A 22,680-nucleotide genomic window follows, 5' to 3' on the forward strand; every position below is an offset into this window, starting at 1 on the left:
AAATATTGTATTGGATAAACATTAACCTACATTTAAATTATAAACTAAGAATGCAAAAAACAGTAAGGGAACAAATGAAGCTACAAAAAAACAAGACAATGGTAGATTATTTTACGCAAAGATTCTTACATGATAGCATTTTTTTTTGCACCTCATATTTTCTTACTCGAAATAGCACACGCAGTCGTTTTCACAAAGTCTTGGAAATGCGATGAACGGAAGGCTGTATATGTATGCATGTTGAACTTCTTTGCACCGTACGTAGCCAACCGTGCTAATCGGAGGTGTTAAGTGTCGAATAGAATCTCACTTTTGCTGGTCCTGCATGGCATTGATCTGCTCCAGTTTTGTGCGATGCTCCGATTCCACCTTGGACAGCATCTCCCGAATCATGCCCATGTAGGAATTGAACTGCAGCATGCACGAAAACGAGACCCGCATTGCAAGGAAATGTATTTTTTTTTTGGTTCTAAATGCTTCCTTTCCAACATCAAACTGCACCGTGTTAATATCAATTACTGTTTATTCAACCGTGAATGGTCAAACGGCTGGGAGAGTGAAGCCAACTGTTGTGCGCATATGGAGAGACCGTCATAAATACTTGGGAGTGCCATTAGAAGACTACATTTGAACTGCAGTCTGAAAATGAATGGAGGCCTTTAGGCGTCTGAAAATGGAAATGTGCACTGGTTAATTTTGCAATTCGCCACGATCACTGGTGAACGTGGCGTGCACATACCTCCTGCACGTCCAAACGATTAACATTGACAAGTGGCCACATCACCATTTAAATATACATTTGCAAGCCACTCACCAGAGAGGGGTTCAAAATCTCAGCATACGGTGTTAGTTTTTGGCAAATACCATGCAGGGAGAGGCTTTGCCTAAGAAAGCGTAGTTTTTGGCAAATACCATGCAGGGAGAGGCTTTGCCTAAGAAAGCGTGGTGTTGGCAAATACCATGCAGGGAGAGGCTTTGCCTAAGAAAGCGTGGTTTTGGCAAATACCATGCAGGGAGAGGCTTTGCCTAAGAAAGCGTGGTGTTGGCAAATACCATGCAGGGAGAGGCTTTGCCTAAGAAAGCGTAGTTTTTGGCAAATACCATGCAGGGAGAGGCTTTGCCTAAGAAAGCGTAGTTTTTGGCAAATACCATGCAGGGAGAGGCTTTGCCTAAGAAAGCGTGGTGTTGGCAAATACCATGCAGGGAGAGGCTTTGCCTAAGAAAGCGTGGTTTTGGCAAATACCATGCAGGGAGAGGCTTTGCCTAAGAAAGCGTGGTGTTGGCAAATACCATGCAGGGAGAGGCTTTGCCTAAGAAAGCGTGGTGTTGGCAAATACCATGCAGGGAGAGGCTTTGCCTAAGAAAGCGTGGTGTTGGCAAATACCATGCAGGGAGAGGCTTTGCCTAAGAAAGCGTAGTTTTTGGCAAATACCATGCAGGGAGAGGCTTTGCCTAAGAAAGCGTAGTTTTTGGCAAATACCATGCAGGGAGAGGCTTTGCCTAAGAAAGCGTGGTGTTGGCAAATACCATGCAGGGAGAGGCTTTGCCTAAGAAAGCGTGGTTTTGGCAAATACCATGCAGGGAGAGGCTTTGCCTAAGAAAGCGTGGTGTTGGCAAATACCATGCAGGGAGAGGCTTTGCCTAAGAAAGCGTGGTTTTGGCAAATACCATGCAGGGAGAGGCTTTGCCTAAGAAAGCGTGGTGTTGGCAAATACCATGCAGGGAGAGGCTTTGCCTAAGAAAGCGTGGTGTTGGCAAATACCATGCAGGGAGAGGCTTTGCCTAAGAAAGCGTGGTGTTGGCAAATACCATGCAGGGAGAGGCTTTGCCTAAGAAAGCGTAGTTTTTGGCAAATACCATGCAGGGAGAGGCTTTGCCTAAGAAAGCGTAGTTTTTGGCAAATACCATGCAGGGAGAGGCTTTGCCTAAGAAAGCGTGGTGTTGGCAAATACCATGCAGGGAGAGGCTTTGCCTAAGAAAGCGTGGTTTTGGCAAATACCATGCAGGGAGAGGCTTTGCCTAAGAAAGCGTGGTGTTGGCAAATACCATGCAGGGAGAGGCTTTGCCTAAGAAAGCGTGGTGTTGGCAAATACCATGCAGGGAGAGGCTTTGCCTAAGAAAGCGTGGTGTTGGCAAATACCATGCAGGGAGAGGCTTTGCCTAAGAAAGCGTGGTTTTGGCAAATACCATGCAGGGAGAGGCTTTGCCTAAGAAAGCGTGGTTTTGGCAAATACCATGCAGGGAGAGGCTTTGCCTAAGAAAGCGTGGTTTTGGCAAATACCATGCAGGGAGAGGCTATGCCTAAGAAAGCGTGGTTTTGGCAAATACCATACAGGGAGAGGCTTTGCCTAAGAAAGCGTGGTTGCAAAGTTATTTAAAAATCGGAAGTAGTAACATTTGGCTCCATATAACAGAGCAATCCTGTTTTATTTTATGGAGCTGAATTACTGCGGGTATGTGCACATATTCATATTAAATCATCTATCCTGCAGTGTTGGTGGTACTTTAATGCACACAATCAAGCAAATGGAACACAGGTATAAGTACCCGCTTGAGGTTTTTACTTTGGTATATCCTATTTTTTTAAGTGGCAGCAGCTTATTACATCAAGTGTGTGTACTGCCAAGATTTTCTCAATTCACACTGGCCCAATATACAGATATGCCCATTTTAATTTGCAGCTGAGGTCCCCCATTAATATGATTTTAACTGGGGCCACTGTAGAACCATGTGATTGTCAGCCTGCAACAGCTGGGCTTTGATTCTTTCTTTGAGCAGGCCTGGAATAAACCCCCCCCCCCCCCCCGCAATAATTTGGCCGTGTATGTGTGGCATGCAGGCATAAACGCATTGAGACTTTTCAATACAACCGGCCTTGACCAAACCTAAATATCACATTACGTCATCGCTGACCTGGTTGAGATTGAGGTTGTTGTCGATGCACAGAGGGATGAGATGGGGAAGGGCCTTCCCAGCCAGAATCTCTTTCGTGATTCCAAGCTTCTTATGGCTGAAAGTGCACTTGTAGATTCCTGTGGAAACAAAGGCCAGAAATGTAACTCATCTCACATAGCTCTCATCCGCATTGGTCAAACTGGGAGAGTTGATTTCAAAGGGCTGATCTTCTTGGTTCTTTCGGTAAAGTCACGTAGAAGGGAAGTAAAACAAAAAAAAACATAAAAGAATTCTCACGACGTTTCGGCCACAACGCAAGCAGCCGTCATCAGGTGAAGACCAGGTCTGTCGGGGAGACTTCCCTTCTACGTGACTTTACCGAAAGAACCAAGAAGATGAATCCCTGCAGTCACGAAAGCTTTAAATCGAAATTCAAAGGGCTGCTTTAAAATGTACACGGTGTGGCAAAAGTAAAAAACTATAGCAACTTTACCGCACATCTTTGAAAAAGACCTTCATAAGCGCATTGCATTCCTCCAATATAAATAACGATTCTGATTCTGAACTTCAAGACCACGATATGTATGTTGTTTGGTGTGCACAGAGAAGAGGCGGCCTCAACATTAAACCTCTACGAGACTGGAATTGAGCAACGTGTATGGGAAAGGGATTGAGACATATGCCCAAGCAAAGGGTCAAGCGAACGTTTGCCAATATTTAGCAGACAGACGTAAGGTTCCTGACTTTTGCCTCAAACCCATTTGCTATACACATGCACTTGCTATGTGATGATGCGTTTATGTATTGTGTTTTTTTGCGTTTGAATGTGCTACCAATGGAATGTGTCATGCAGCGAATTATACAAAATGCATGTGTGGATGAGAGGCATGAACAAGTCCACCTGGGTCTGAACTGCACAACGCACCGTCCCATTAGAAGCTGAATGGCTGAAATAGGAAAACGAATTGCCAAATGTTCTCACTCAACGACACGTCCACTGAAAGCTTTACAATCTCCTTCAAGTCACTTGTTAATTTTTACAACTTCAATCTGGCTGACGGCATGCTTACTAAAGGGGTCACTCACTCTGCTAAACTGGAGCCACTGGAGCTTTGCATTTGTAACTCGAAATTGAAAACTCATTTCTTGAGAACCGCTTTTTGTGTTAAGTTTGTTCCCTCCCACCCACCCGCACCTCCGGTTAATAAGTTTGGCTATGTACACTGCTAAAGAAGTTCAACATACATACGTAGAAATGTCAATATAAGAACAAAAAGCTCAAGGAACAACAATCTTACCTTTTACTCACAGCCCTCAAAAGCGTGAATTTAATTTGACAATATAAAATTATTTCAGCTTAGGGAGTGCAAACGTTGTTGCACTGGAAATCCTCAGTGCTGTGTAAACATTTCTATGTGTAAACATCTAACTCTCATGGGTCGAATCAGCATTTATTTTAGTTTAACATACTTAGCAAGTCAAGGCCAGACATTTTTTTCAGTCCATTTCAGCTACCAAGTCAATTTCACTTTGGGTCCTGTGCTGGGCTAGTTAAGCCATGCCCACCACGTTGGTCACGGTCTAGTGAACATTGTCATCACGCTCGGTTTATTAAGGAATTGATTTCAGTCCCTGCCCCTTATTCAACCACGTACACTTACATTGCAAAAACATGCATAGACATATTTAAACGGGGAAAAATAGACCTTCCAGACACGAAACTAGTCCGACAAATACATGTTATGAAAAAAATAATTACGCCCTTTTAAGTAACATTTTATGTGCATTCTTTGTCTAATCTTCATATTATTTAACATACGGCATTTGGATTGTTCCCCACCCCCGCATGTTGCAAAACATCCAAGTATAACAACGTACAACGCAGGTTCTTCTTGCAGAAAAGAGTCCATGGATGCACAGCGGCCTCCTGGGTAATTACGTAATTCATTAATCTACGTGCTCACATTTCTCATTTCAATTGTGATTTAGATTTTTCTTTAGGTTGGGCAGATGCAACAAATAATGTCAGCCATAAGCTCGTCAGCCGTAATTAAGTTCAACGATGCGACACAGGCGACACGGCGCACGCGATCGCTTTGTGGTGCGTGCAACGGATGTCCTCTGCATGTACGTACCTAGGATGCCCATGAGTACAGCAGGCTCCTTGGACGGGATCTGCTGCAGGAAGGGCAGGATTTCGTCCAGCACGTACCACTTGTCCATGTGCTCCAGCAGCTTCCCCAGGCAGACCAGGGCATTCACGCGCACCTGACAGAACGGCGTGTGCACATGTTGACAATTCACTCGTTCGATGTAAATTTTTACGTTCCAATATCGCCCTCAACAAAGTATGCATCAGCGCACATTACGAGGGAACGGGAACGGTGCAGGGGGCACGGAGCAACAGGAATGAAAAAAGAAACCCGTAACACCGTCAGCGGCGAACACCGGCTGAGCAAAAGTAAATTGCAACCGAGCGCAAAATAAAGTGCAGCCGTGCGCAACGAATAGCGTAAGAAAGTTAAGTAGTAAATAAAATAAATGAAAAACAGAGACAGTTTTTGTTTAAAATTTTACATTCTATGGGAAGGCAAGTCTGAATAGGTGTCTTGTACGGACCACGGATTTGAGAGACAATACAATTGTTATTGACAAGGTCAATATTGCATCCCTCCCCCCAACCAATCTCCCCCACTGGAGTGTAAATTGGATAACGAGCACTGAGTGTGCATGCTAACGGCGAGCTACAGTGCCTGGCGCTGCGTTGAAGTCCACTTGTGGCGCAGGGTTATTTTCACTTAACGCGCTTGCAAAAAACAAAGAGGAACTCTTGTAAAGAACTTTGGCAGGACCTTTTAATGCGCTGGAATAAACACGGCATTAACCCATAAACTGGAACGACGGCAAGCACGGTGATGATAAACGCACGGTACAGTGAGCTGTGCGCAGGTGTTTGCCTGTACGCTGATCTAACTTGAACGTTGCAGAAAGGAAACTTCCTATGAAAAACATTCTACCGTGCTCCTTGCTTTGAAAAAATAAATACATCGGCAGGCTTAAGCATGCAGCGGCACCTCGACACAATAGGGCCTTTCAGTAGCTATTCACAGAGGAGGAAAGACTCACCGCTAAAGACGTGGTTTGCAAACAGGAGTTTTTGATTCTAGGAATCAAGGCGTTCTTCATCGACGGGTACTCAATGAGGTTGGCGAACGTAGGGATGATTCCCAAGCAGAGTTCCTAGGGAAACACAAGTGGCAAGCGTGAAACATCACAGGAGCCTGTGTGTCGACCAACATCAAACACACCACACTGAGCCACTGTATGGCTAAAATGAATGAGGTCCGTCTTTCAGTTAAAAATGTTTGCGTCTGCTTAAGATGTCCATGCATTGATTATTTGACGACTAATTAAATTAGATAACATCAGTTATTGGGCTCATTTAGACTTTGCAAATGCTGCTTATATTACTGTGCAATACAAGTTGGACTTATTCATCAGCATCTCATTGCAAGCACATCTCAAGATGCTGTAGAGAACAGCAGGACAAGGGCATCCTGGAGGTATATTTATGTATGTATTAATACAGCGAGAGAGAAAGCCATGTGTACAGGATGGTCTTGAGGCAAGACTTGAAGAGCAGCAGGAAGTTGACAACATGGCTGACTGGGGGAAGGGAGTTCCAGATTATAGGGGCAGCAGAGGAGAAATAGCAACCTCCCACTGACAGCAGGCTTATACAGAAGGCTTTGATTGCTGGAGCAGAGAGCACGTTGAGGAGAGTAGAGTGAAATGAGAGGAAAAAAACAGGCAGGAGTTCATGGAGCATGTTTAAGACACCGACTGTGATTTCGAAACTTATCTGGCATTGGATAGAGAGCCAGTGGAGGAGCCTTGAGTATTGGGGTGATGTGGCCACGCTTATGGGTGCGGGTGAAAAGACTGGCAGCATTATTCGGCATCATCAGAGATTATGTTGTACTCTAGACCAGGGGTCGGCAACCAAAATAACAAGAAGAGCCATTTATTTCCAATTCGGTACAAAATTCAGTATTTCAAGAGCCGCAATGCATCTGAGTACATACGTACTCATCGTCAAGAAGCAGCCCGTAAAGAGCCGCATGCGGCTCCGGAGCCGTAGGTTGCCGACCCCTGCTCTAGACGAATGACGGGTACCAGTGGAATACAGCTCGCCTTGCTTGAACAAGGTGGTGCCATTTCGATTTACGACGTAGAATTGTAATGTATTACTTGCTGTTAGTAACTCAGCTTATTGTAGAGTATAGTAAGTATACTGATGGTGCTATGCAATTTATACTTTAGTTTTTTATGTAGTTTATACTTTAGTTTTCTACGTGGTTGTTGAGTAACTGCAGCTACATATCATTAACATTCCTTTCCTTTGTTACTGCTAATCCCTGCACCCCCCCTTGGTGCTGCTGATCCTGCATAATGCATGGGCATAATATGACTTTGAAACCCCCCCGCCCACCTCCTACGCATTTTCCATGAATATGCTAAATTCCTCTTCATATGCACATTCTTTTGTTAAGGCGCTCTTCTTCCACCTCCAACGCAGCTTATATATAAGCTCCTAGCTTGGCAGTGTCTCATTCTTCACCTGAAGATGGCTGCTTGCGTTGTAGCCGAAACGTCGTGAGAATTATTTTATTTTATTATGTTTTATTTTTATTATTTTATTACTTCCCTTCTACGTGACTTTACCGAAAGAACCAAGAAGAAGGTGGTGCCATTTCACAATACGCACTGCCCCCACCTGGATCTGTGTGGATGGAGCCTCCAAGGCTCGAAAGATCATGGGAAGAACGTGCTGCTTGATGTCTTCTGCCGGCGTTTTCGTCAACAGCAGGTCCATTTTTTGCAAAAATATCAGCAGAACCTGCGGTAAGTGAAAATGTACAAATTACAAGTTTGTATTTTGGACGATAGCCAAGGCAACATAAATAGACCCCACAATTTCATAATTGTAGTGTTCACATTGACAGTCTGGAACATGCCACAATAAAATAACAAGCGGTTGCAAAAGACACAAGACTCACCATGTTGCTAGCCTTCATGCAAGCAGAGGTGCAAGTACAACGATACATATAATTAATGGCGAGCATACCACTTACACATCACATACACTGTCACAGCACGTTGTCCGGCAAATTTACGCAACCCTATTTTCATTATGGTTAAATTTACAGTAAGGATTATTGCACAAACACCTCACTGCTCTCAAAACACTAGATAATTGTGGGCAGACGCATCAAAGTCCGACGCTGTCCAGCCTAGATCAACACCAGTAGCAACTGGAAACTTGATATAATTGTGGAAGAACGCGAGCGACTCCATTCATTTCATGAGGCTCTCAGAGCATAAGGTGAAACGTTGGACATTATGCCGTACAAAAACAAAGATTCACATGGAGCCTTAACAGATTGTTGGGGCAAGTGCTGTTAAGCAAGCGCCTATGAAGGCCTACACGACAAACGAGGGGGTGGTGCGGCCAGCGTCACGCCTGATCGCCTTTGCCTCCGCAGTGCTCATGTTTTGTTTTTTTACACACCGCACCAGGTACTCATTTGAGGCCGATTCAACGTCGGGGGAGGGGCCCAGGACCGCTTCAACTAATCGTCACTGTGTTGTTGGCCAGGTGTGGTACCGCGGCGTGCTTACCGCTGCGTCACCGGCTCCCCCCCCTACTTCCCGGGGCACCGCACGCGGTGGCACAACCTCAAAGTGCGGTGAAGGAGCAGCGTCGCACACAGCGCGAAAAACCGACAGCAGCAGGACTACGGCATCGTTGACCGTGCCTGGATGGGCTCCTGCAGCTTGAAGACGGGGATGAGGTCGGGCAGCACCATCCGCACGTACTCCTCCTTGGTGCAGTCCTCGGCAATGAGCAGCACGTTTGGCAGCACGAAGGGAACCATGTCGGGGTTCACAAATTCCGTGGTGAGGCTGGGGAGCACGCGCTGCTGTACCACCCTCTGAAATGAATGCCACAAGGTGGTGGTGGTCATGGTTAAGCTCTTGCACCTCCAACAGATAAACCACTGACATAATTTATAGTATTCAGGCTCAAGATCTTCCTCTTTAATCCTGCCTATTTTGCCATACGAATTCGATCAATTATTATTATTTGGCCAGGATCCCCATGTCCCACTGTTCTGTACGACATCTTGATTGCTAATATTGTATGATACTTTGTAAATCCAACTTGTATTGTACAGTAACACAAGCAGGATTTGTGAAGTCGACATGCCTCTCCAGTGATAGATTTATTCTGATTTAAGTAGTTGTTCAACAATTATAATCAATGCAGAGACATATGTACATCATCACTAAGTGAGTAACATGTCACTCCGCTGCCAATCCAAAGAAATGTCACTAATTTGGATCACAATTCAATTAAAGAATCAGTTATTTTAGTTGATTGGCTTTAACTGTTGATTGTTTTTTTTTGACTAATTTTTAGTTTTGTTTTGATCATTAGCCTAAAAATAACATTAGCATATCATCGTCAGCCAAGACAGTACGATGCTGAACAAAGGCCTCTCCAAGCAGTTACCCTCTTACCATGAAGATGAAGCAATGAAATCGGCTAGTATGACAACATTTTCAACAACATTTTTAAAATTGTTATTATCACATGCATGATGTGACGCCTTTATCAAAAGCATTATAATCTATTTTAATCAATGTTTTAATGCATCGTTAAATACCTATCGGTTAACACATGCATTGCAACCGGCATGCCAATGTCCACCCCTGTTTTAACATCGCCATTATATGGATATTGTTGAGAAGAAACTATTTTTAAACGGAGCTACGTCGCTCTTTTTCAGAAGCGACCTGGCCACAAATGCGAGCTCAACAAAGTGGCTTATCATACGGAAATTGACAGCAGGTTCTGCAGGTTCTGAAGACTTTGCAGTTTTTTACTGAATTTTTCTGTTTGCGCATAGTCACTTTATGATGTTTTCTTGTTCATGTTTTTATTTTTTGTTTGTTGCGGTTGCACCCGATTCAAGAGCCGAATGGCTCACAGGGCGATACTAAAGAAATTAGACTGAAGCTGGAGATAAAACCCGGAGGGACTCGGAGAAAAATCCACGCAACCACGAGGAGAACATGCAAATTCTAAATATACAGGCATCAGGGTCAGGATTGAACCCACATCCTCATGTATCCTAGGCTAGGCAGTTAACATCTCGCCATTGTGGCGCACTTAGGTTACGAACAGCGAAGTTGTTTGCAAAGCAGTGACAAGTCTAGGCCGTAGCTACCATCAATATACCAATTAGTCTCTTTCAGTGGTCTGGCTGTAGGGAAGTAAACTCACCAGCTTAAAAAATATAATTTCCAGCCCTTTGTCCGTCCACTGCTGTTCGAGATCCTCCCCACACCATATCAGTTGTGTGAGCATACGTCCCCAAGGTGGTTAGTACTGGTTGGTCAAAGGGGGTGTGCCTCAGGACCAGTTCAGATATCAGTTGCCACTGTTAGCTACGGTTAGAACTATAACTTAAGTTAAATCTTGACTTAAAGCTTTCGTGACTGCAGGAATTCATATTATTTGGGTCTTACGGTAAAGTCACGTAAATAGGTTGAACCTACTTACGTGACTTTACCGAAAGACCCAAAGAATATAACTTAAGTTGCCAGTATAGGCGGCGTTTGACTTCTATATTTGGCGGGGCAGGGGTTCGCTTTGTCCCTCACATTAGGAATCGTGGGTGCATATAATTAATTACTTTCTTTTGAATCTTAATTGTAGACTCCTGGAAATAAATTAATAAAGGTGGCCAGTTTGGGGGGGGGGAGGGGTGGTTGCCAGATTAGTAGCACAGAGCGTGAACCAATGTGTCACTACTCCACCCCCCACCAGCTATACACAAAGGGCATGTCCTCAAAAGCAGATGGAGTGGTGCACACACACTACAGCAGTGGTTCTTAACCTGGGGTGCACGCACCCCCTGGGGGTGCGAGATGCCCTTTCTGAGAACCAAAGGGGTGCAAGGCTGCGGTAAAGGTTAAGAGCCACTGCACTGAAAGCAAGCGATGTACAAAGAGGTACCCCCTACCATGCCAATAAAGATTAATGGTGAAGTAAATTCTAATTACATTACCTATGATAAAAACTAAATCTGCGCCTACGATACTGCGCTGTAAGCAAAGGGCACAAGTACCTTTGGGAGCTTCGACAGGACTTTGGATAAGCCTTTGAAGAACTGCGATTTCTGCAGATTGTCGCGCTGAAACAGAGTGTCCAGGTATTGCAGCGTCATGGCCCCTACGTCATCAAAGTAGGGAATCTGCAATGAAACGTCAGAACAAAAGTGAATTAGGTTATACCAACACCACTATATTTTTTACGTCGTTTTAGTTAGCAGATGAGAATACAAACAATTCATGGAAATCTAGCATTGATAATGGAAACTAATTTGGATTTACCTTTATTGAGCACTGAAAATGGTGAGATACAGACTAATGATGGGTGTCCTGGAAAAAAACCTGATAACGTACAATAGCGAATTGTCCATACTGTGAAATGTGTTAAACAAAGTGAATTATGCAGTTCATTGTGTGCTCATCCATTGGGAGGTTCCAAAATCAAAAGTGGACCATCAAATGTGTTTGAATGAAGAAAATGTGGATGAAAGAATAAAAATATATATATATACAACTACGTTTTTTCAAGATACCTTTAACATGTAATAGTTCTTACAGTTAAATAACATTAACTTTATGCTCCAATAATGCCTAATTTGAGAGCCTTGCCTATTCCCACTTCAATTATGAATTGATCAAGATAAATACCCTTTATACAGGGAAGGCTCAATGGGTCCGAATACTTTTATCAGGAGGGTCCCGCATTGGGATGTTTGACCAATTCCATGAAGCCTTTCCTGTTCCGAGACATCTGCAAGTTGCTGGGTGGGTCCCGTTGACCTCCGAATCTTGGAATGTACAAGCGGCTCAGCGTTAATTTTATTTAGAGGCATAGCGCCGTTGTTTTTAAAGACATGGTACTCACCGCAGAGAACTATAGCAACACAACGATAGCTGGCGCCAAACTGTGCCACACGCCATCCCGCCTGCATGGCCTTGTGGGAGCAACGGTACCGATAATGATTTAAAATTTTAGTTTTTCTTCCGGTTTCGTTTTTATGATGTACAAGTACGTCATCGGAACGGGAAATGGTTAATGAGCTGCAGGAAACCGGATTACGTGGAAAACCCATGTATAAGAGAGGATAATGCTTATAGCACTACATGCATAAAAATCCATAGCTGTATTTTCCATCTCTTGACCATCTCATATTGATAGTCCTAGCCCGATTAAAGATAGCTGTTCATTATTTATGTCCATGGTGCACTGTACCAACATTCATCTGTTCTTCATGTCTGTATATCACATTGAGTATCAGCTAACATTAGAGATGATTTAGCCAACATTCACTTTATTATCCGCATTCATATGAACATAGTAACATATTTGAAGCTATTTTTTAATGTTTCCCTGCCACTCATAATAGGCGTGCCATCATATTTTACATGTAAAAGAAATACCATTGGCACTGCAGCTAATAAATGAGAATGACTTTTTTAAAAAGTCTAATCCCTAAACATTGTGCACCAGTATTGCACTTGAGGATGTGTTCTTTCATGAACAGAATGTCAATGCTAATCTGCCTGAAAATATAATTACCTAACAAAGATCATCCTTTGTGGAGCACAGTTCTGGTTCAAAATTTATTCAGCTTCATTCCACATTAAGGGCAAAGATTAGCTTGTGAGTGCTTTAAGCCAACCCAAGTCATCTCGGTTACGAAACTGCTCTGTGGAAGGGCAGACGGGCATAAATAATTACACACACAGAATAATGCCTCCAATAAAGCTTGATTCATTGCACCAGAGAGATTACAAGGATTTTTTTATACTGAATACACTAACGCCGCATTTCCACCATCGCTGGGAAGTGAGCCGGCTCGGTAAATTTAACTGTGCTCGCGGGCTCGGCAGAAGTGCCCACAGCAGCCTTACCGAGTCCCTACTCGGCATTGTATGGGCCTCCTTAAAAGCAGGCCTTGTGGCTACCTCTCAGAAGATAGCCACACGCTCTCACAAGGACTACCAGCGACATGCTGCACATGTATAAACACACACAGCGGACGATTGTAGCGATATTTTATTTTTGCTTCCTAACCTAGGCCCCATCAGTAGCGTGTGGGCTTCTTGCATTCTTTTTTTTTGTCCCGCTGTTTTTGGACTGCGTCTTGAGATGCTGTCACACTTAGATGCTCTATAAATGTAAAATTGTCGTTGTTATTCAAACTATTGTTTCATGATCATTCCCCTTCAGCTGCAGAAGATAGGAAAGATAGTTAAGCGGAGAGGGTGGGGAATACGTAGCATTGAGGGTTGGAGCCTACGAGATCACGTCACTTGGGAAGCATGTGGACATGATCCAAATTGTCCATTTCTGGTTGTGGAAATGTAGGATTGGTGTACATGTATCTCTTAGCAGTGGGGGGTACCTTGGCCAGCTGATCAGCATCGGGCCGTACAGTTGGTGTGACATTTAGGAGCATCTTTAGGTGGTCACGAACATCCTCTGGCACCTTCTGCATTACCGATGGTCCCAAGTTACTTAACTGCACACAAGAGTACAAAAAGCAATGAATGAACAATTAAATTCAGTTCGGGAAAACATGAAAAAATTCAGATTTGCTTTATACTGCAGGCCGATCAGACTGGTGCAGCGCTAAACCCAGTGTCCTCCACATTTTTTCTCATCACCCTAATGGTGGCTATCTGGAAAACATCACCTTTCTGCTTTTATCACTCTCCTACATCTCCAATGTCACCCTGTTTACCAATACAGGGCACAGTTAAGGCTGAGTCCCTTTAACATCAAGGTCAACAGCACAATGTGAAACACACAATCTAGCACACACACATTCCATGGCCACTTTAAAATATTTGTTCAACATAAAGCGTTCGCAAAAACTCACCCCCACACGTAAAAAAAAGACATTACTTAACTACCAATGAAACATCCCGACAAAGGTTAAGAGGGAAATAATAAACATAAATTACGGTAACAACAAAACAGGGAGCTTGCAAATAGAAGCGTTGACCTTATAAAACACCGGCACACACGTGGACAGAATACCGCATACAGAATCCAGACACACGAGATGGGGGATCCATAATGCCGCGCTGCTACAAAGTCGGGAGGCTGCGGTGGCATTTCCCCTGTCCAGGGCTGACCTTGTCCAGGTGGCGACTGAAGCTTTTGAACATGTCGTGAGTTCCGTCCATCTGAAATATGGGCTGCCCCTTGTTGAACACGGCATACATGAGCATGCCCAGCGAGTACATGTCGCTGGCCACGTCGCAGCTCACGGACAGGATGTACTCGGGAGCAAGGAACTCAATCCGGGGCTGACACATGGGCGGCAGATCCGGCACCCACTCTTTGCATGTGAAAGTCACCTGCAAAAGCCACGGACGCCAACGCGTAAGCTTGAAGCAAGATGCAACTAAAAAACATGTGATTGCCTACCGTGTAGAGAGATATATGTAGTTAGATAGCTAAGACGGTGGGTGGTGGATTGGGGGGGCCTAAATTCAGCAGTAGATTGACCACTGTTGATGACGATGCAGACGAAGACAATGATGTTAGCTCAGAAATATGCCTCAAGCTTTGCGGGTGAGTAAAAGACTTCGAATTGACTTTCACATGTACTCCGGTGAAATCACAGCGACGTCAACTCTCGTACTTTTTAATACGTCACCGCAGTAAGGTCACTGCAGTGCTCCCGACTGTAATTTAAAGTCGTTTTATCAATCATAACATTTAAAACTTGAATCGGATGACCTGTGAAGCACAGCCCGTGTGCTTATTATGCATCTGCAAGATTAGAGCTATTTGTTATTTACCCAGTTGTGGTTTCTTTAAATTCATCCATGACTGTATATACAGGACAAGAGAGTAAAAAAACTATGATATAGAATAATGACATCAACAAAAATTACGATGTTAATGTTTCTACCGGTTGGCCTTTATTAAAAACATCAATTGTAATGTTGACCCAAACTGTGTTTTTCTACTCTCAGTGTCACTATAATTGCCCAGTGTTTTGGACTAAAATGTTGACAAATGCTGCCGATGCTGCAGCAGCAGCAAAACGCAGCATTCCTTTACTCTTTAATTTGCATTGATATTAAAATGCACGTGCACGCTGCCGTGCCTGCGAACACACGAACAAATGTGCAGTGTCTACAGATATCACCTCTCGCTCGGACGGGTTGCTGGAGGAGATGCAGAAATCAAACCCCATGATCTTCCATGCCCCATTTTTGTTCAGGACAATGTTCTCCGGCGTTAGGTTACCATGCACCATCTTAACGCCATTGTGTAGAAAGGACAGGCCTTCTGCGAGCTGTTTAGAAACAGAGAAAAAAAAACGTGAGGTAAAAGCAGAAATCAAAATTGCACATCGCTTTCAAACTATATTTTAAAAAAATTATTGCTGTGGTTTTCCCACCTAATGATGATTCCTTGTGTTGCAATCAAAACGTCGTGATTTTATTTATTTCATTTTATGCCTATGTGACATTACCAAAAGAACCAAAGAGTATGGATCCCTGCAGTCACAAAAACTTCAAATCTAGATTATATTCACTCATCAAAAACACTCCAGACACAACACACTCTGACTATTGAAGAGGTCGCATACATTAGCCAATGATGACATGCAAGCTTTTTTGTTAGGTGCAATTTTCAATGCATTGACGGGAGCAGGGAGAAAAAAAACGACACTCAAATTAGGCACTTGTGTTCGGAAGCACACAGCGAGCGCCGTATTTATGGGAGGAATTTAAGTGAAATGTGCAAAATAAATAATCAATGTGTAGCCGACAGGTCCTTTTCCCGAAATGTCTCTGAAAGGGTCTCTGTCAAAATTGTTGTTTTATTCTTTGCCATTCAATGGGAAAGGGCTTTTTTTACATTTCATTGACACATTCACAATCGATGTGGAATAACAACATATCTTTATAAATGTGCATATATTTCACCAATGCCCATAATTCAAGTATTGTATAAGGGCAGTGTTGCTGGCAGCAAAACTCATCCCTTGCAGGAATTTACAATGTGACAATCTGGAAATATTTTCAACTGCCTATAATTCGCAAAAATTATGTAATTTTACTAATACAGACAATTTCTCATTGCAAACGACACATTGTCTCAGAATGCTCCGAAGCCGGTGAATGGGTGTACAATGTCCCACTATAAATAAAGGTGCATCGACATGCAGAGGGACATTTTCCATTTACAAGTATCTAATGTATACATTGCTCAGGAATAAATACAGTGTGTGTTGTCAAGTGCAAAAGGTCAGATTAGAAAGAACAAATATTTAATCCAGACACAAGCACTATCATCTTAGACTACCCATTAGGGACTAATTCACTGGCAGCAATTCATATATTCATCAGGCTACCCCTGAAGCCGCCATCCGCTGGCTCACTCACCAACCTCGTCGACTTTGAACAAATACACGTCGCGGCTGGTCGACCCCTGCACACCATACGGGGAAAAATAAGGCAGTCAGAGGCCCGAGTGTGCATTCTCCCTGGGTCCGCTTACCTGCAGTAGCCCGTATTTGGTCTCCACGTCGTGCAATTGGTGGTCGCGAATCTCCAGCGGCACGGGACACGGGAGATTTTCGTGCTGGCCAAGGACATTTGACAGACTCGCAAACACGGGCTCCGTGCAGAACGCCAGACAGTCCCTGCCAAACCAAAGTCGATGCTATGAAAGACAGCAATTATTGGGCATGGTCATACTCATTGCTGTATTGTCTAATGCAAGAAACTCAAGGCCCTGGTAGTTTGTGTTTCATGCAGAGCAATGCAGCATTCTATTATTAACCAACAATATCTCCAAGTCTTGACTTAAAGCTTTCGTGACTGCATGAATAAATATTCTTTGGGTCTTTCGGCGGAAGAAAGAGTTTCTGATGGCGATTGCTTGCGTTGCGATCAAAACGTCGTGATATTTTTTTCTTTCAATCTATGTGACTTTACCGAAAGACCCAAAGAATATGAATATCTCCAAGTTTATGGACAATGGTGTACACGACAACTACATCAGAAGAAATAAATATGAATATATATACACACACACCGCACTTTGTCAATCCACTGCCATGACGGTCATGGGGGACGCATGACCATATTTCACCAAGATGGTCAGTGCAGGTTGGCGAAGGCAGGAGTGCCCAGGACCAGTTCATATATCACTCACCACTCATCAGAGGTCGCAACCGGGTACCCGATACCCGTACCCTACCCGATACCCGGCTACCCGTACCCAGCCAGGTACGGGTACCCGTTTGCGACCCTGGTGCGGCCGGGTACGGGTACGGGTAGGCCGTGAGTCACTAGTGAGTAACCGTTTGTCACTCATTTCGGGTAGGGTACAGGTACGGGTAGGGTACGGGTACCCATTTGCGACCCTGGTGCGGCCGGGTACGGGTAAGGAATCAAAACCCGTTTGCGACCTCTGCCACTCATGTGAGCTCTAGCCATGGATTCAACTCGAGGTCATTGGGTTCTTAGCACAGGGAGCAAACCATTGTTCTCCATCACACCATCCCATTCATGTAAATTAAATTGATAACGCACGCAACGATGTGATAATTACTCAAATAAAACAGATTCTTACACTCAAGACACAAGCATTGAATTGCAGAGTATCGATTATTTCTGATTAATTCAAATTATATGCATATTATATGCTAACACCATTTAGATTAAAGTAGATATAATACAAATGGGATGGCAAAAAATTTACAAAAATTATCAATTCTCGCATCGAGTCAAGATGCAAAAATCGTCATTTCTAAACAATTCTAGGTGTCGAAATAAATTTCGATTTAAAGCTTTCGTGACTGCAGGGATTCATCTTCTTGGTTCTTTCGGTAAAGTCACGTAGAAGGGAAGTAATAAAATAATAAAAAATAAAACATAATAGAATAAATTCTCATGACGTTTCGGCCACAACGCAAGTAACCGTCCTCAGGTGAAAACCAGGTCTGTCGAGGCGACAGCATCCGAGCTGTTTCATTCAGACGCTGTCGCCTCGACAGACCTGGTTTTCACCTGAGGACGGCTACTTGCGTTGTGGCCGAAACGTCGTGAGAATTATTTTATGTTTTATTTTTATTATTTTATTACTTCCCTTCTACGTGACTTTACCGAAAGAACCAAGAAGGTGTCGAAATAGTTACATTTTGTCATTGGTAACAGGACAACTTACAATACCCTCAAAATACCAGGATAATTCAGGGGTGCGAATCACCACTATACATTTGTTTTCTCAACATAACCTCGTTATTTTCATTTTTACATCCTGTAATGTTATTCTTATGGCTTTTTTACATCATATATATCAAGAAGAGATATAAAAGGTACAAATATAGCAATGGATCAACAAAACTAAAACTCAAGCCAGTTCTGGAATGCACAAAAATCCAATGCCGCAGGAGTTACTGTACGGTACACGACAAACCTGTGACTGTCTGATGCATGACACTCCGGCTGAACATGGAGATACTGCCAACAACAAGCCAGCGTTGCTGTGAAAATGTATATTTTAAAAAATCCTTTATATTAAGTTCACTTGCTTGCTTGCTTGCGTGCTTACGACCGTGCAAATCTTTCGGTCGTTTTTTAACCCACTTCCCGTGATCCAATCGAGCTGACATTTTGCACACAGACTCGTTGTGCGTGACAATTTATTTTCGTGAAATTTTTTTCCCAAAATTTTCCACTTTTTAGGAAAAAAAAATGTCATATTTATTTTAAATACCAATGTGATAAAAATGAAACTCTTACTCAAGAAAAACAGAAATGAATAATAAAATAAAACCAATTGCCACGCATATAAAGATTTATAGTGAAAAACTTTGTTTTTACGGGTTAATTTTTTAGCTTTCGTGAACACAACTTTCCATTTTTTACTTTCAATTTCACGAGTACCCCCTCCAAAAAAAAACCCTCATTATACGCAGGAGACAGTATGCATTATTATTTGAAAGATACATTGACTTTCATCATTAATTGTTATATCGTGTCACACACGAAGCATTAAAAACCAGTCCCACAGCCGGCCGAGGAGGGGTCTGACCTGGACTCCTCGATGGGATGCTGCACGGTGAGCAGGCGCGGGTGACGCAGCCTTGTGAGTTGCTGCACGCCACGCTTCAGAACCTCCACCGCGTGCTCGCGCTCGGTCCTCCCGAGGCGATCCACTTGCTTCTTTTCGAATACAAACACTGCCACCTCCTGGAATGGAGACGCGACACAGATTTTGTGGAGGAGAAAAAAAAACATTCGAGTTACTACTGAGACTACCGCTGGTACTACAGCTGCTACTGATACTACAGCTGGTACTACTGCTACTACTGATACTACAGCTACTACTGATACTACAGCTACTACTGATACTACCGCTGGTACTGCAGCTACTACTGACACTGGGCCACTACATTTTTTCACATCCGGGCTGCGTAATCGGTGCAATTGTTCCCGCAAGGTCTTGCCATGGGGGAAAATTAACCAATGTTCATCAATCATGAGTACACTGGGTGACTATTGTACAACCTTAAAGATTTTGACTCTTCATTCATTGTCCTGCTGGACAGTTTGTCTTCAATAAATAACTTTTTCTTGTTCAGCAACTTTTTAAGATATCAAGCTTGTGCCCATCACCTTATCACAGCATGTAGTATCATAAACTTTGCATTACGATGGGAATGATTGTGCGTAACCTTGTAGTTGTCATTGATTTTGACCTGTAGTTCTCTACATACAAAGCTTAATTCTGCAGAAGCCCCCAACATCGATCTGTGCAACTTTGTTGCCCCAGCTGCCGCTGAGACCCTCATGCATGCCTTCATCATATATCGACTCGGCTAACACAACTCTCTCCTTTATGGCCTCCTGAAATCCCTCAACTCCAAATGCCAGGTGATCCATAATGCCAGTGGCAGACTCCTCACACACATCCATAAACAACAACACATCACCGCAATAATACAAACCATTCGCTGGCTACCAATCCACTCTTGGATTAACTTCAAGATCACCCTCGCCAATGTCAAGATCTGATAATTGTTTTTTTACCCTTTTATCTGGCAACAAAACTGACACCTTTTTTTACGAGGAGTCATGTTTGCAGTCGTAATGCAAACAAAAAACATAACTATGATAATGTATGCACTGTCCTTGAAGTTGATTGGTCCACCCATGTGAGACTAGGCTCTAAGGAAAGCTGTCTCGGGTGTGGACCAATCAACTTCAAGGACAGTGCATACATGATCAGAGTTATGTTTTTGTTTGCATTATGACTGCAGGTATTGTGGTCTATGCAAACATGACTCCTCGTAAAAAAGGTGTCAGTTTTGTTGGCAGATAAAAGGGTAAAAAAACAATTATCATATTTTTTACTGGCAAATGAGGTACCAATAATGTCAAGATCATCCATGCACTCGTCCACTCCAGCAACCAAGGATGTCTGGCAAAACCCCAGTCAATTATTATCCTATGGTGCCACTATGTCTGAAGTTCCCCTCCTTCAAAAAAAAAATCAGCAGACTACCTGCTGGATCTCCTCACTGTTTCGAAGAACAAATGTGACCTAAGGTCCTCGCTCATTAACGCCCATCTCTAAACCTTTATAAACAGTTTGCCTTCAGCGGCTAACCCCGCTTTTCCTGATAACGACCGCTTGTGTTGCGATCGAAACGTCGTGGTTTTGGGGTTTATTTAAATTTTATTACTGAAAGAACCAGAATAAGTCTACATTTTTTACTGCCAGTACGCTCATTCAGGTTCAGTTTAATAATCATTTCTACAGTCTACATTAGACTACCAATACCCTCACCAGCTTAAAAACCAGGCTACGGTCTGCCAGGCTACAGTCTATATTATTGACTGCCAGTATGCTCAATTTTTTTTCTATCTAGGTGACTTTACCGAAAGAACCAAAGAATATGAATTCCTGCAGTCACGAAAGTTAAGTAAAAAAATGCTGTATGAATCCAAATTGTGTTGTTCCTAAATGTTTCTGCTGTATAAAATTCGAATCAATTTAAATCAGTGTACCCCATTGTCCCGAAAATACAAAAAATACACCCTCTCGTTAAACATAAACAAAATTTTCACTTTCAAATAAATTTAATTATTCATATTCATCACACACATGAAACAGCCATCAGGATTTTAAATAATACATAAGCACTTTCAAGAGGCTCTTCAACCACAACAGGATGGGATGTTTACACTATTAATCATTAAGCATAACGAGAGCAAAGCTAATGTGACAAATACAAACAATCAAGGGGTACGTAAACAAAAATACCTGTTTACATAGTAATGATCTCTTTAATGGATGAAAACCCCATCAGCTGCTACGAATTGTATATAAGGCAACATAAAAAAAAACAGGCCGAGGGTAAATGGCCCAAAATGTGTTCATGAATTTTACACGCCTAAGTATTGCTTGACAGAGATGTAAAATGTATGCCCTCAGCATGTGATGATTAACCACCCCACTGAGACTCAATTAATTGTAACGATTGTGCCATGTTCAATTATTTTTTTGTCTCATTCGTAATGTCACGTATGTTCTGCCTCTTTAGTTTCATCAGCCTAGAAAAAAAAACATTTGCACGTAATGTGCATATATTGTAAAAGATAAAATCCTTGACATTATAATTTCATCAATGTATCATGAGTGCAAGAATTAATATGAATCTACAAACCACGATGTGCATATTATGCTCCCAAAGTATCAGCCAATTTTATCCATATTACTACTGCGATGTACAATGAAACTATTGCCTCAAAGAATAACTTTCAATTAATTTATAAAAGTTTAAAAAGCTGTACAATGACATGTGATTTATAGTAAACACAGGTAATTGAAACTTTCTCTTTGCGTTTTACTTCACGCTATAGTAACAAGAGCTGTAGGAGGCTTTCATAACATATGCATTGCTAAGAGAGCCATCAAATTAATTCAATGATATGTTTCATAGAAGAAGACCTGATGCAGGGAGTTATGAGAAGGCAACTGGCACTATTTGCGTACATATGCAGGATAAACAATGGGAAAATAAAAAAGTGTGTTGTACAGGAAAAATGAAAGGAACTAGAAATAGAGGAATACCTAACGGAGAATGGGCTCGTCAACGCAAGAAGATGTCCACACCTGTTTGGTAGACTTCTTGAAGCCATGGTAAATGTACATGAAAAATGAAAGGAACTAGAAAGAGAGGAATACCTAACGGAGAATGGGCTCGTCAACGCAAGAAGATGTCCACACCTGTTTGGTAGACTTCTTGAAGCCATGGTAAATCTTCCAGGAGAGTGCTGGCCCTCCACTGGCGACATGGCGGGTGATTTCAAACTCGCGTGTGACCGGGTTGCCCAGCACCACCGACACAGCACTCGTCACATCTGCTGTCACTTTGGTGACGGTGCTCTTCAGCTTGTTCAGCATTGACTCCATGGCAGTCTGCAATGTCCTCCACCCACCGGGACAACGGGCACAAGACAAGGGACAAATGCTGTTTCCTGCCATAACACCAAGTAACCCAGCAGCATTTGTGAAATAAGCCGTTTAACAATCTGGATAATTTTGATTTAAAGCTTTCGTGACTGCAGGGATTCATATTCTTGGTTCTTTTGGTA

At 42.8% G+C, this 22,680-nt stretch overlaps 1 protein-coding gene across 3 annotated transcripts in view; it reads right to left on the reverse strand.

The window, feature by feature from the left end:
• Positions 1 to 22,680, reverse strand: part of SCYL2 (SCY1 like pseudokinase 2) — a 33,324-nt gene that overhangs the window by 8,119 nt on the left and 2,525 nt on the right. The window contains exons 2-15 of one of the 3 annotated variants that reach the window (XM_061566827.1): positions 22,313 to 22,504; positions 19,112 to 19,269; positions 16,568 to 16,712; positions 15,207 to 15,356; positions 14,182 to 14,406; positions 13,446 to 13,562; positions 11,094 to 11,219; positions 8,715 to 8,891; positions 7,956 to 7,967; positions 7,673 to 7,795; positions 6,022 to 6,135; positions 5,031 to 5,163; positions 2,914 to 3,032; positions 311 to 411 (exon numbers count right to left, since the gene is read on the reverse strand). In XM_061566827.1, coding sequence (XP_061422811.1) covers positions 311 to 411; positions 2,914 to 3,032; positions 5,031 to 5,163; positions 6,022 to 6,135; positions 7,673 to 7,795; positions 7,956 to 7,967; positions 8,715 to 8,891; positions 11,094 to 11,219; positions 13,446 to 13,562; positions 14,182 to 14,406; positions 15,207 to 15,356; positions 16,568 to 16,712; positions 19,112 to 19,269; positions 22,313 to 22,498 — 1,886 coding nt within the window. In that variant the 5' untranslated portion in view covers positions 22,499 to 22,504. Of the gene's footprint in view, positions 1 to 310; positions 412 to 2,913; positions 3,033 to 5,030; positions 5,164 to 6,021; positions 6,136 to 7,672; positions 7,796 to 7,955; positions 7,968 to 8,714; positions 8,892 to 11,093; positions 11,220 to 13,445; positions 13,563 to 14,181; positions 14,407 to 15,206; positions 15,357 to 16,567; positions 16,713 to 19,111; positions 19,270 to 22,198; positions 22,226 to 22,312; positions 22,505 to 22,680 lie in introns of those variants that run through there. The other 2 variants (XM_061566829.1, XM_061566828.1) reach the window with 2 other exon arrangements.

The sequence above is a fragment of the Lethenteron reissneri genome, chromosome 37 (genome assembly GCF_015708825.2).
Source record: "Lethenteron reissneri isolate LAM-NWPU_2019-01 chromosome 37, ASM1570882v1, whole genome shotgun sequence".
In the NCBI taxonomy this organism is placed as follows: Eukaryota; Metazoa; Chordata; class Hyperoartia; order Petromyzontiformes; family Petromyzontidae; genus Lethenteron; species Lethenteron reissneri.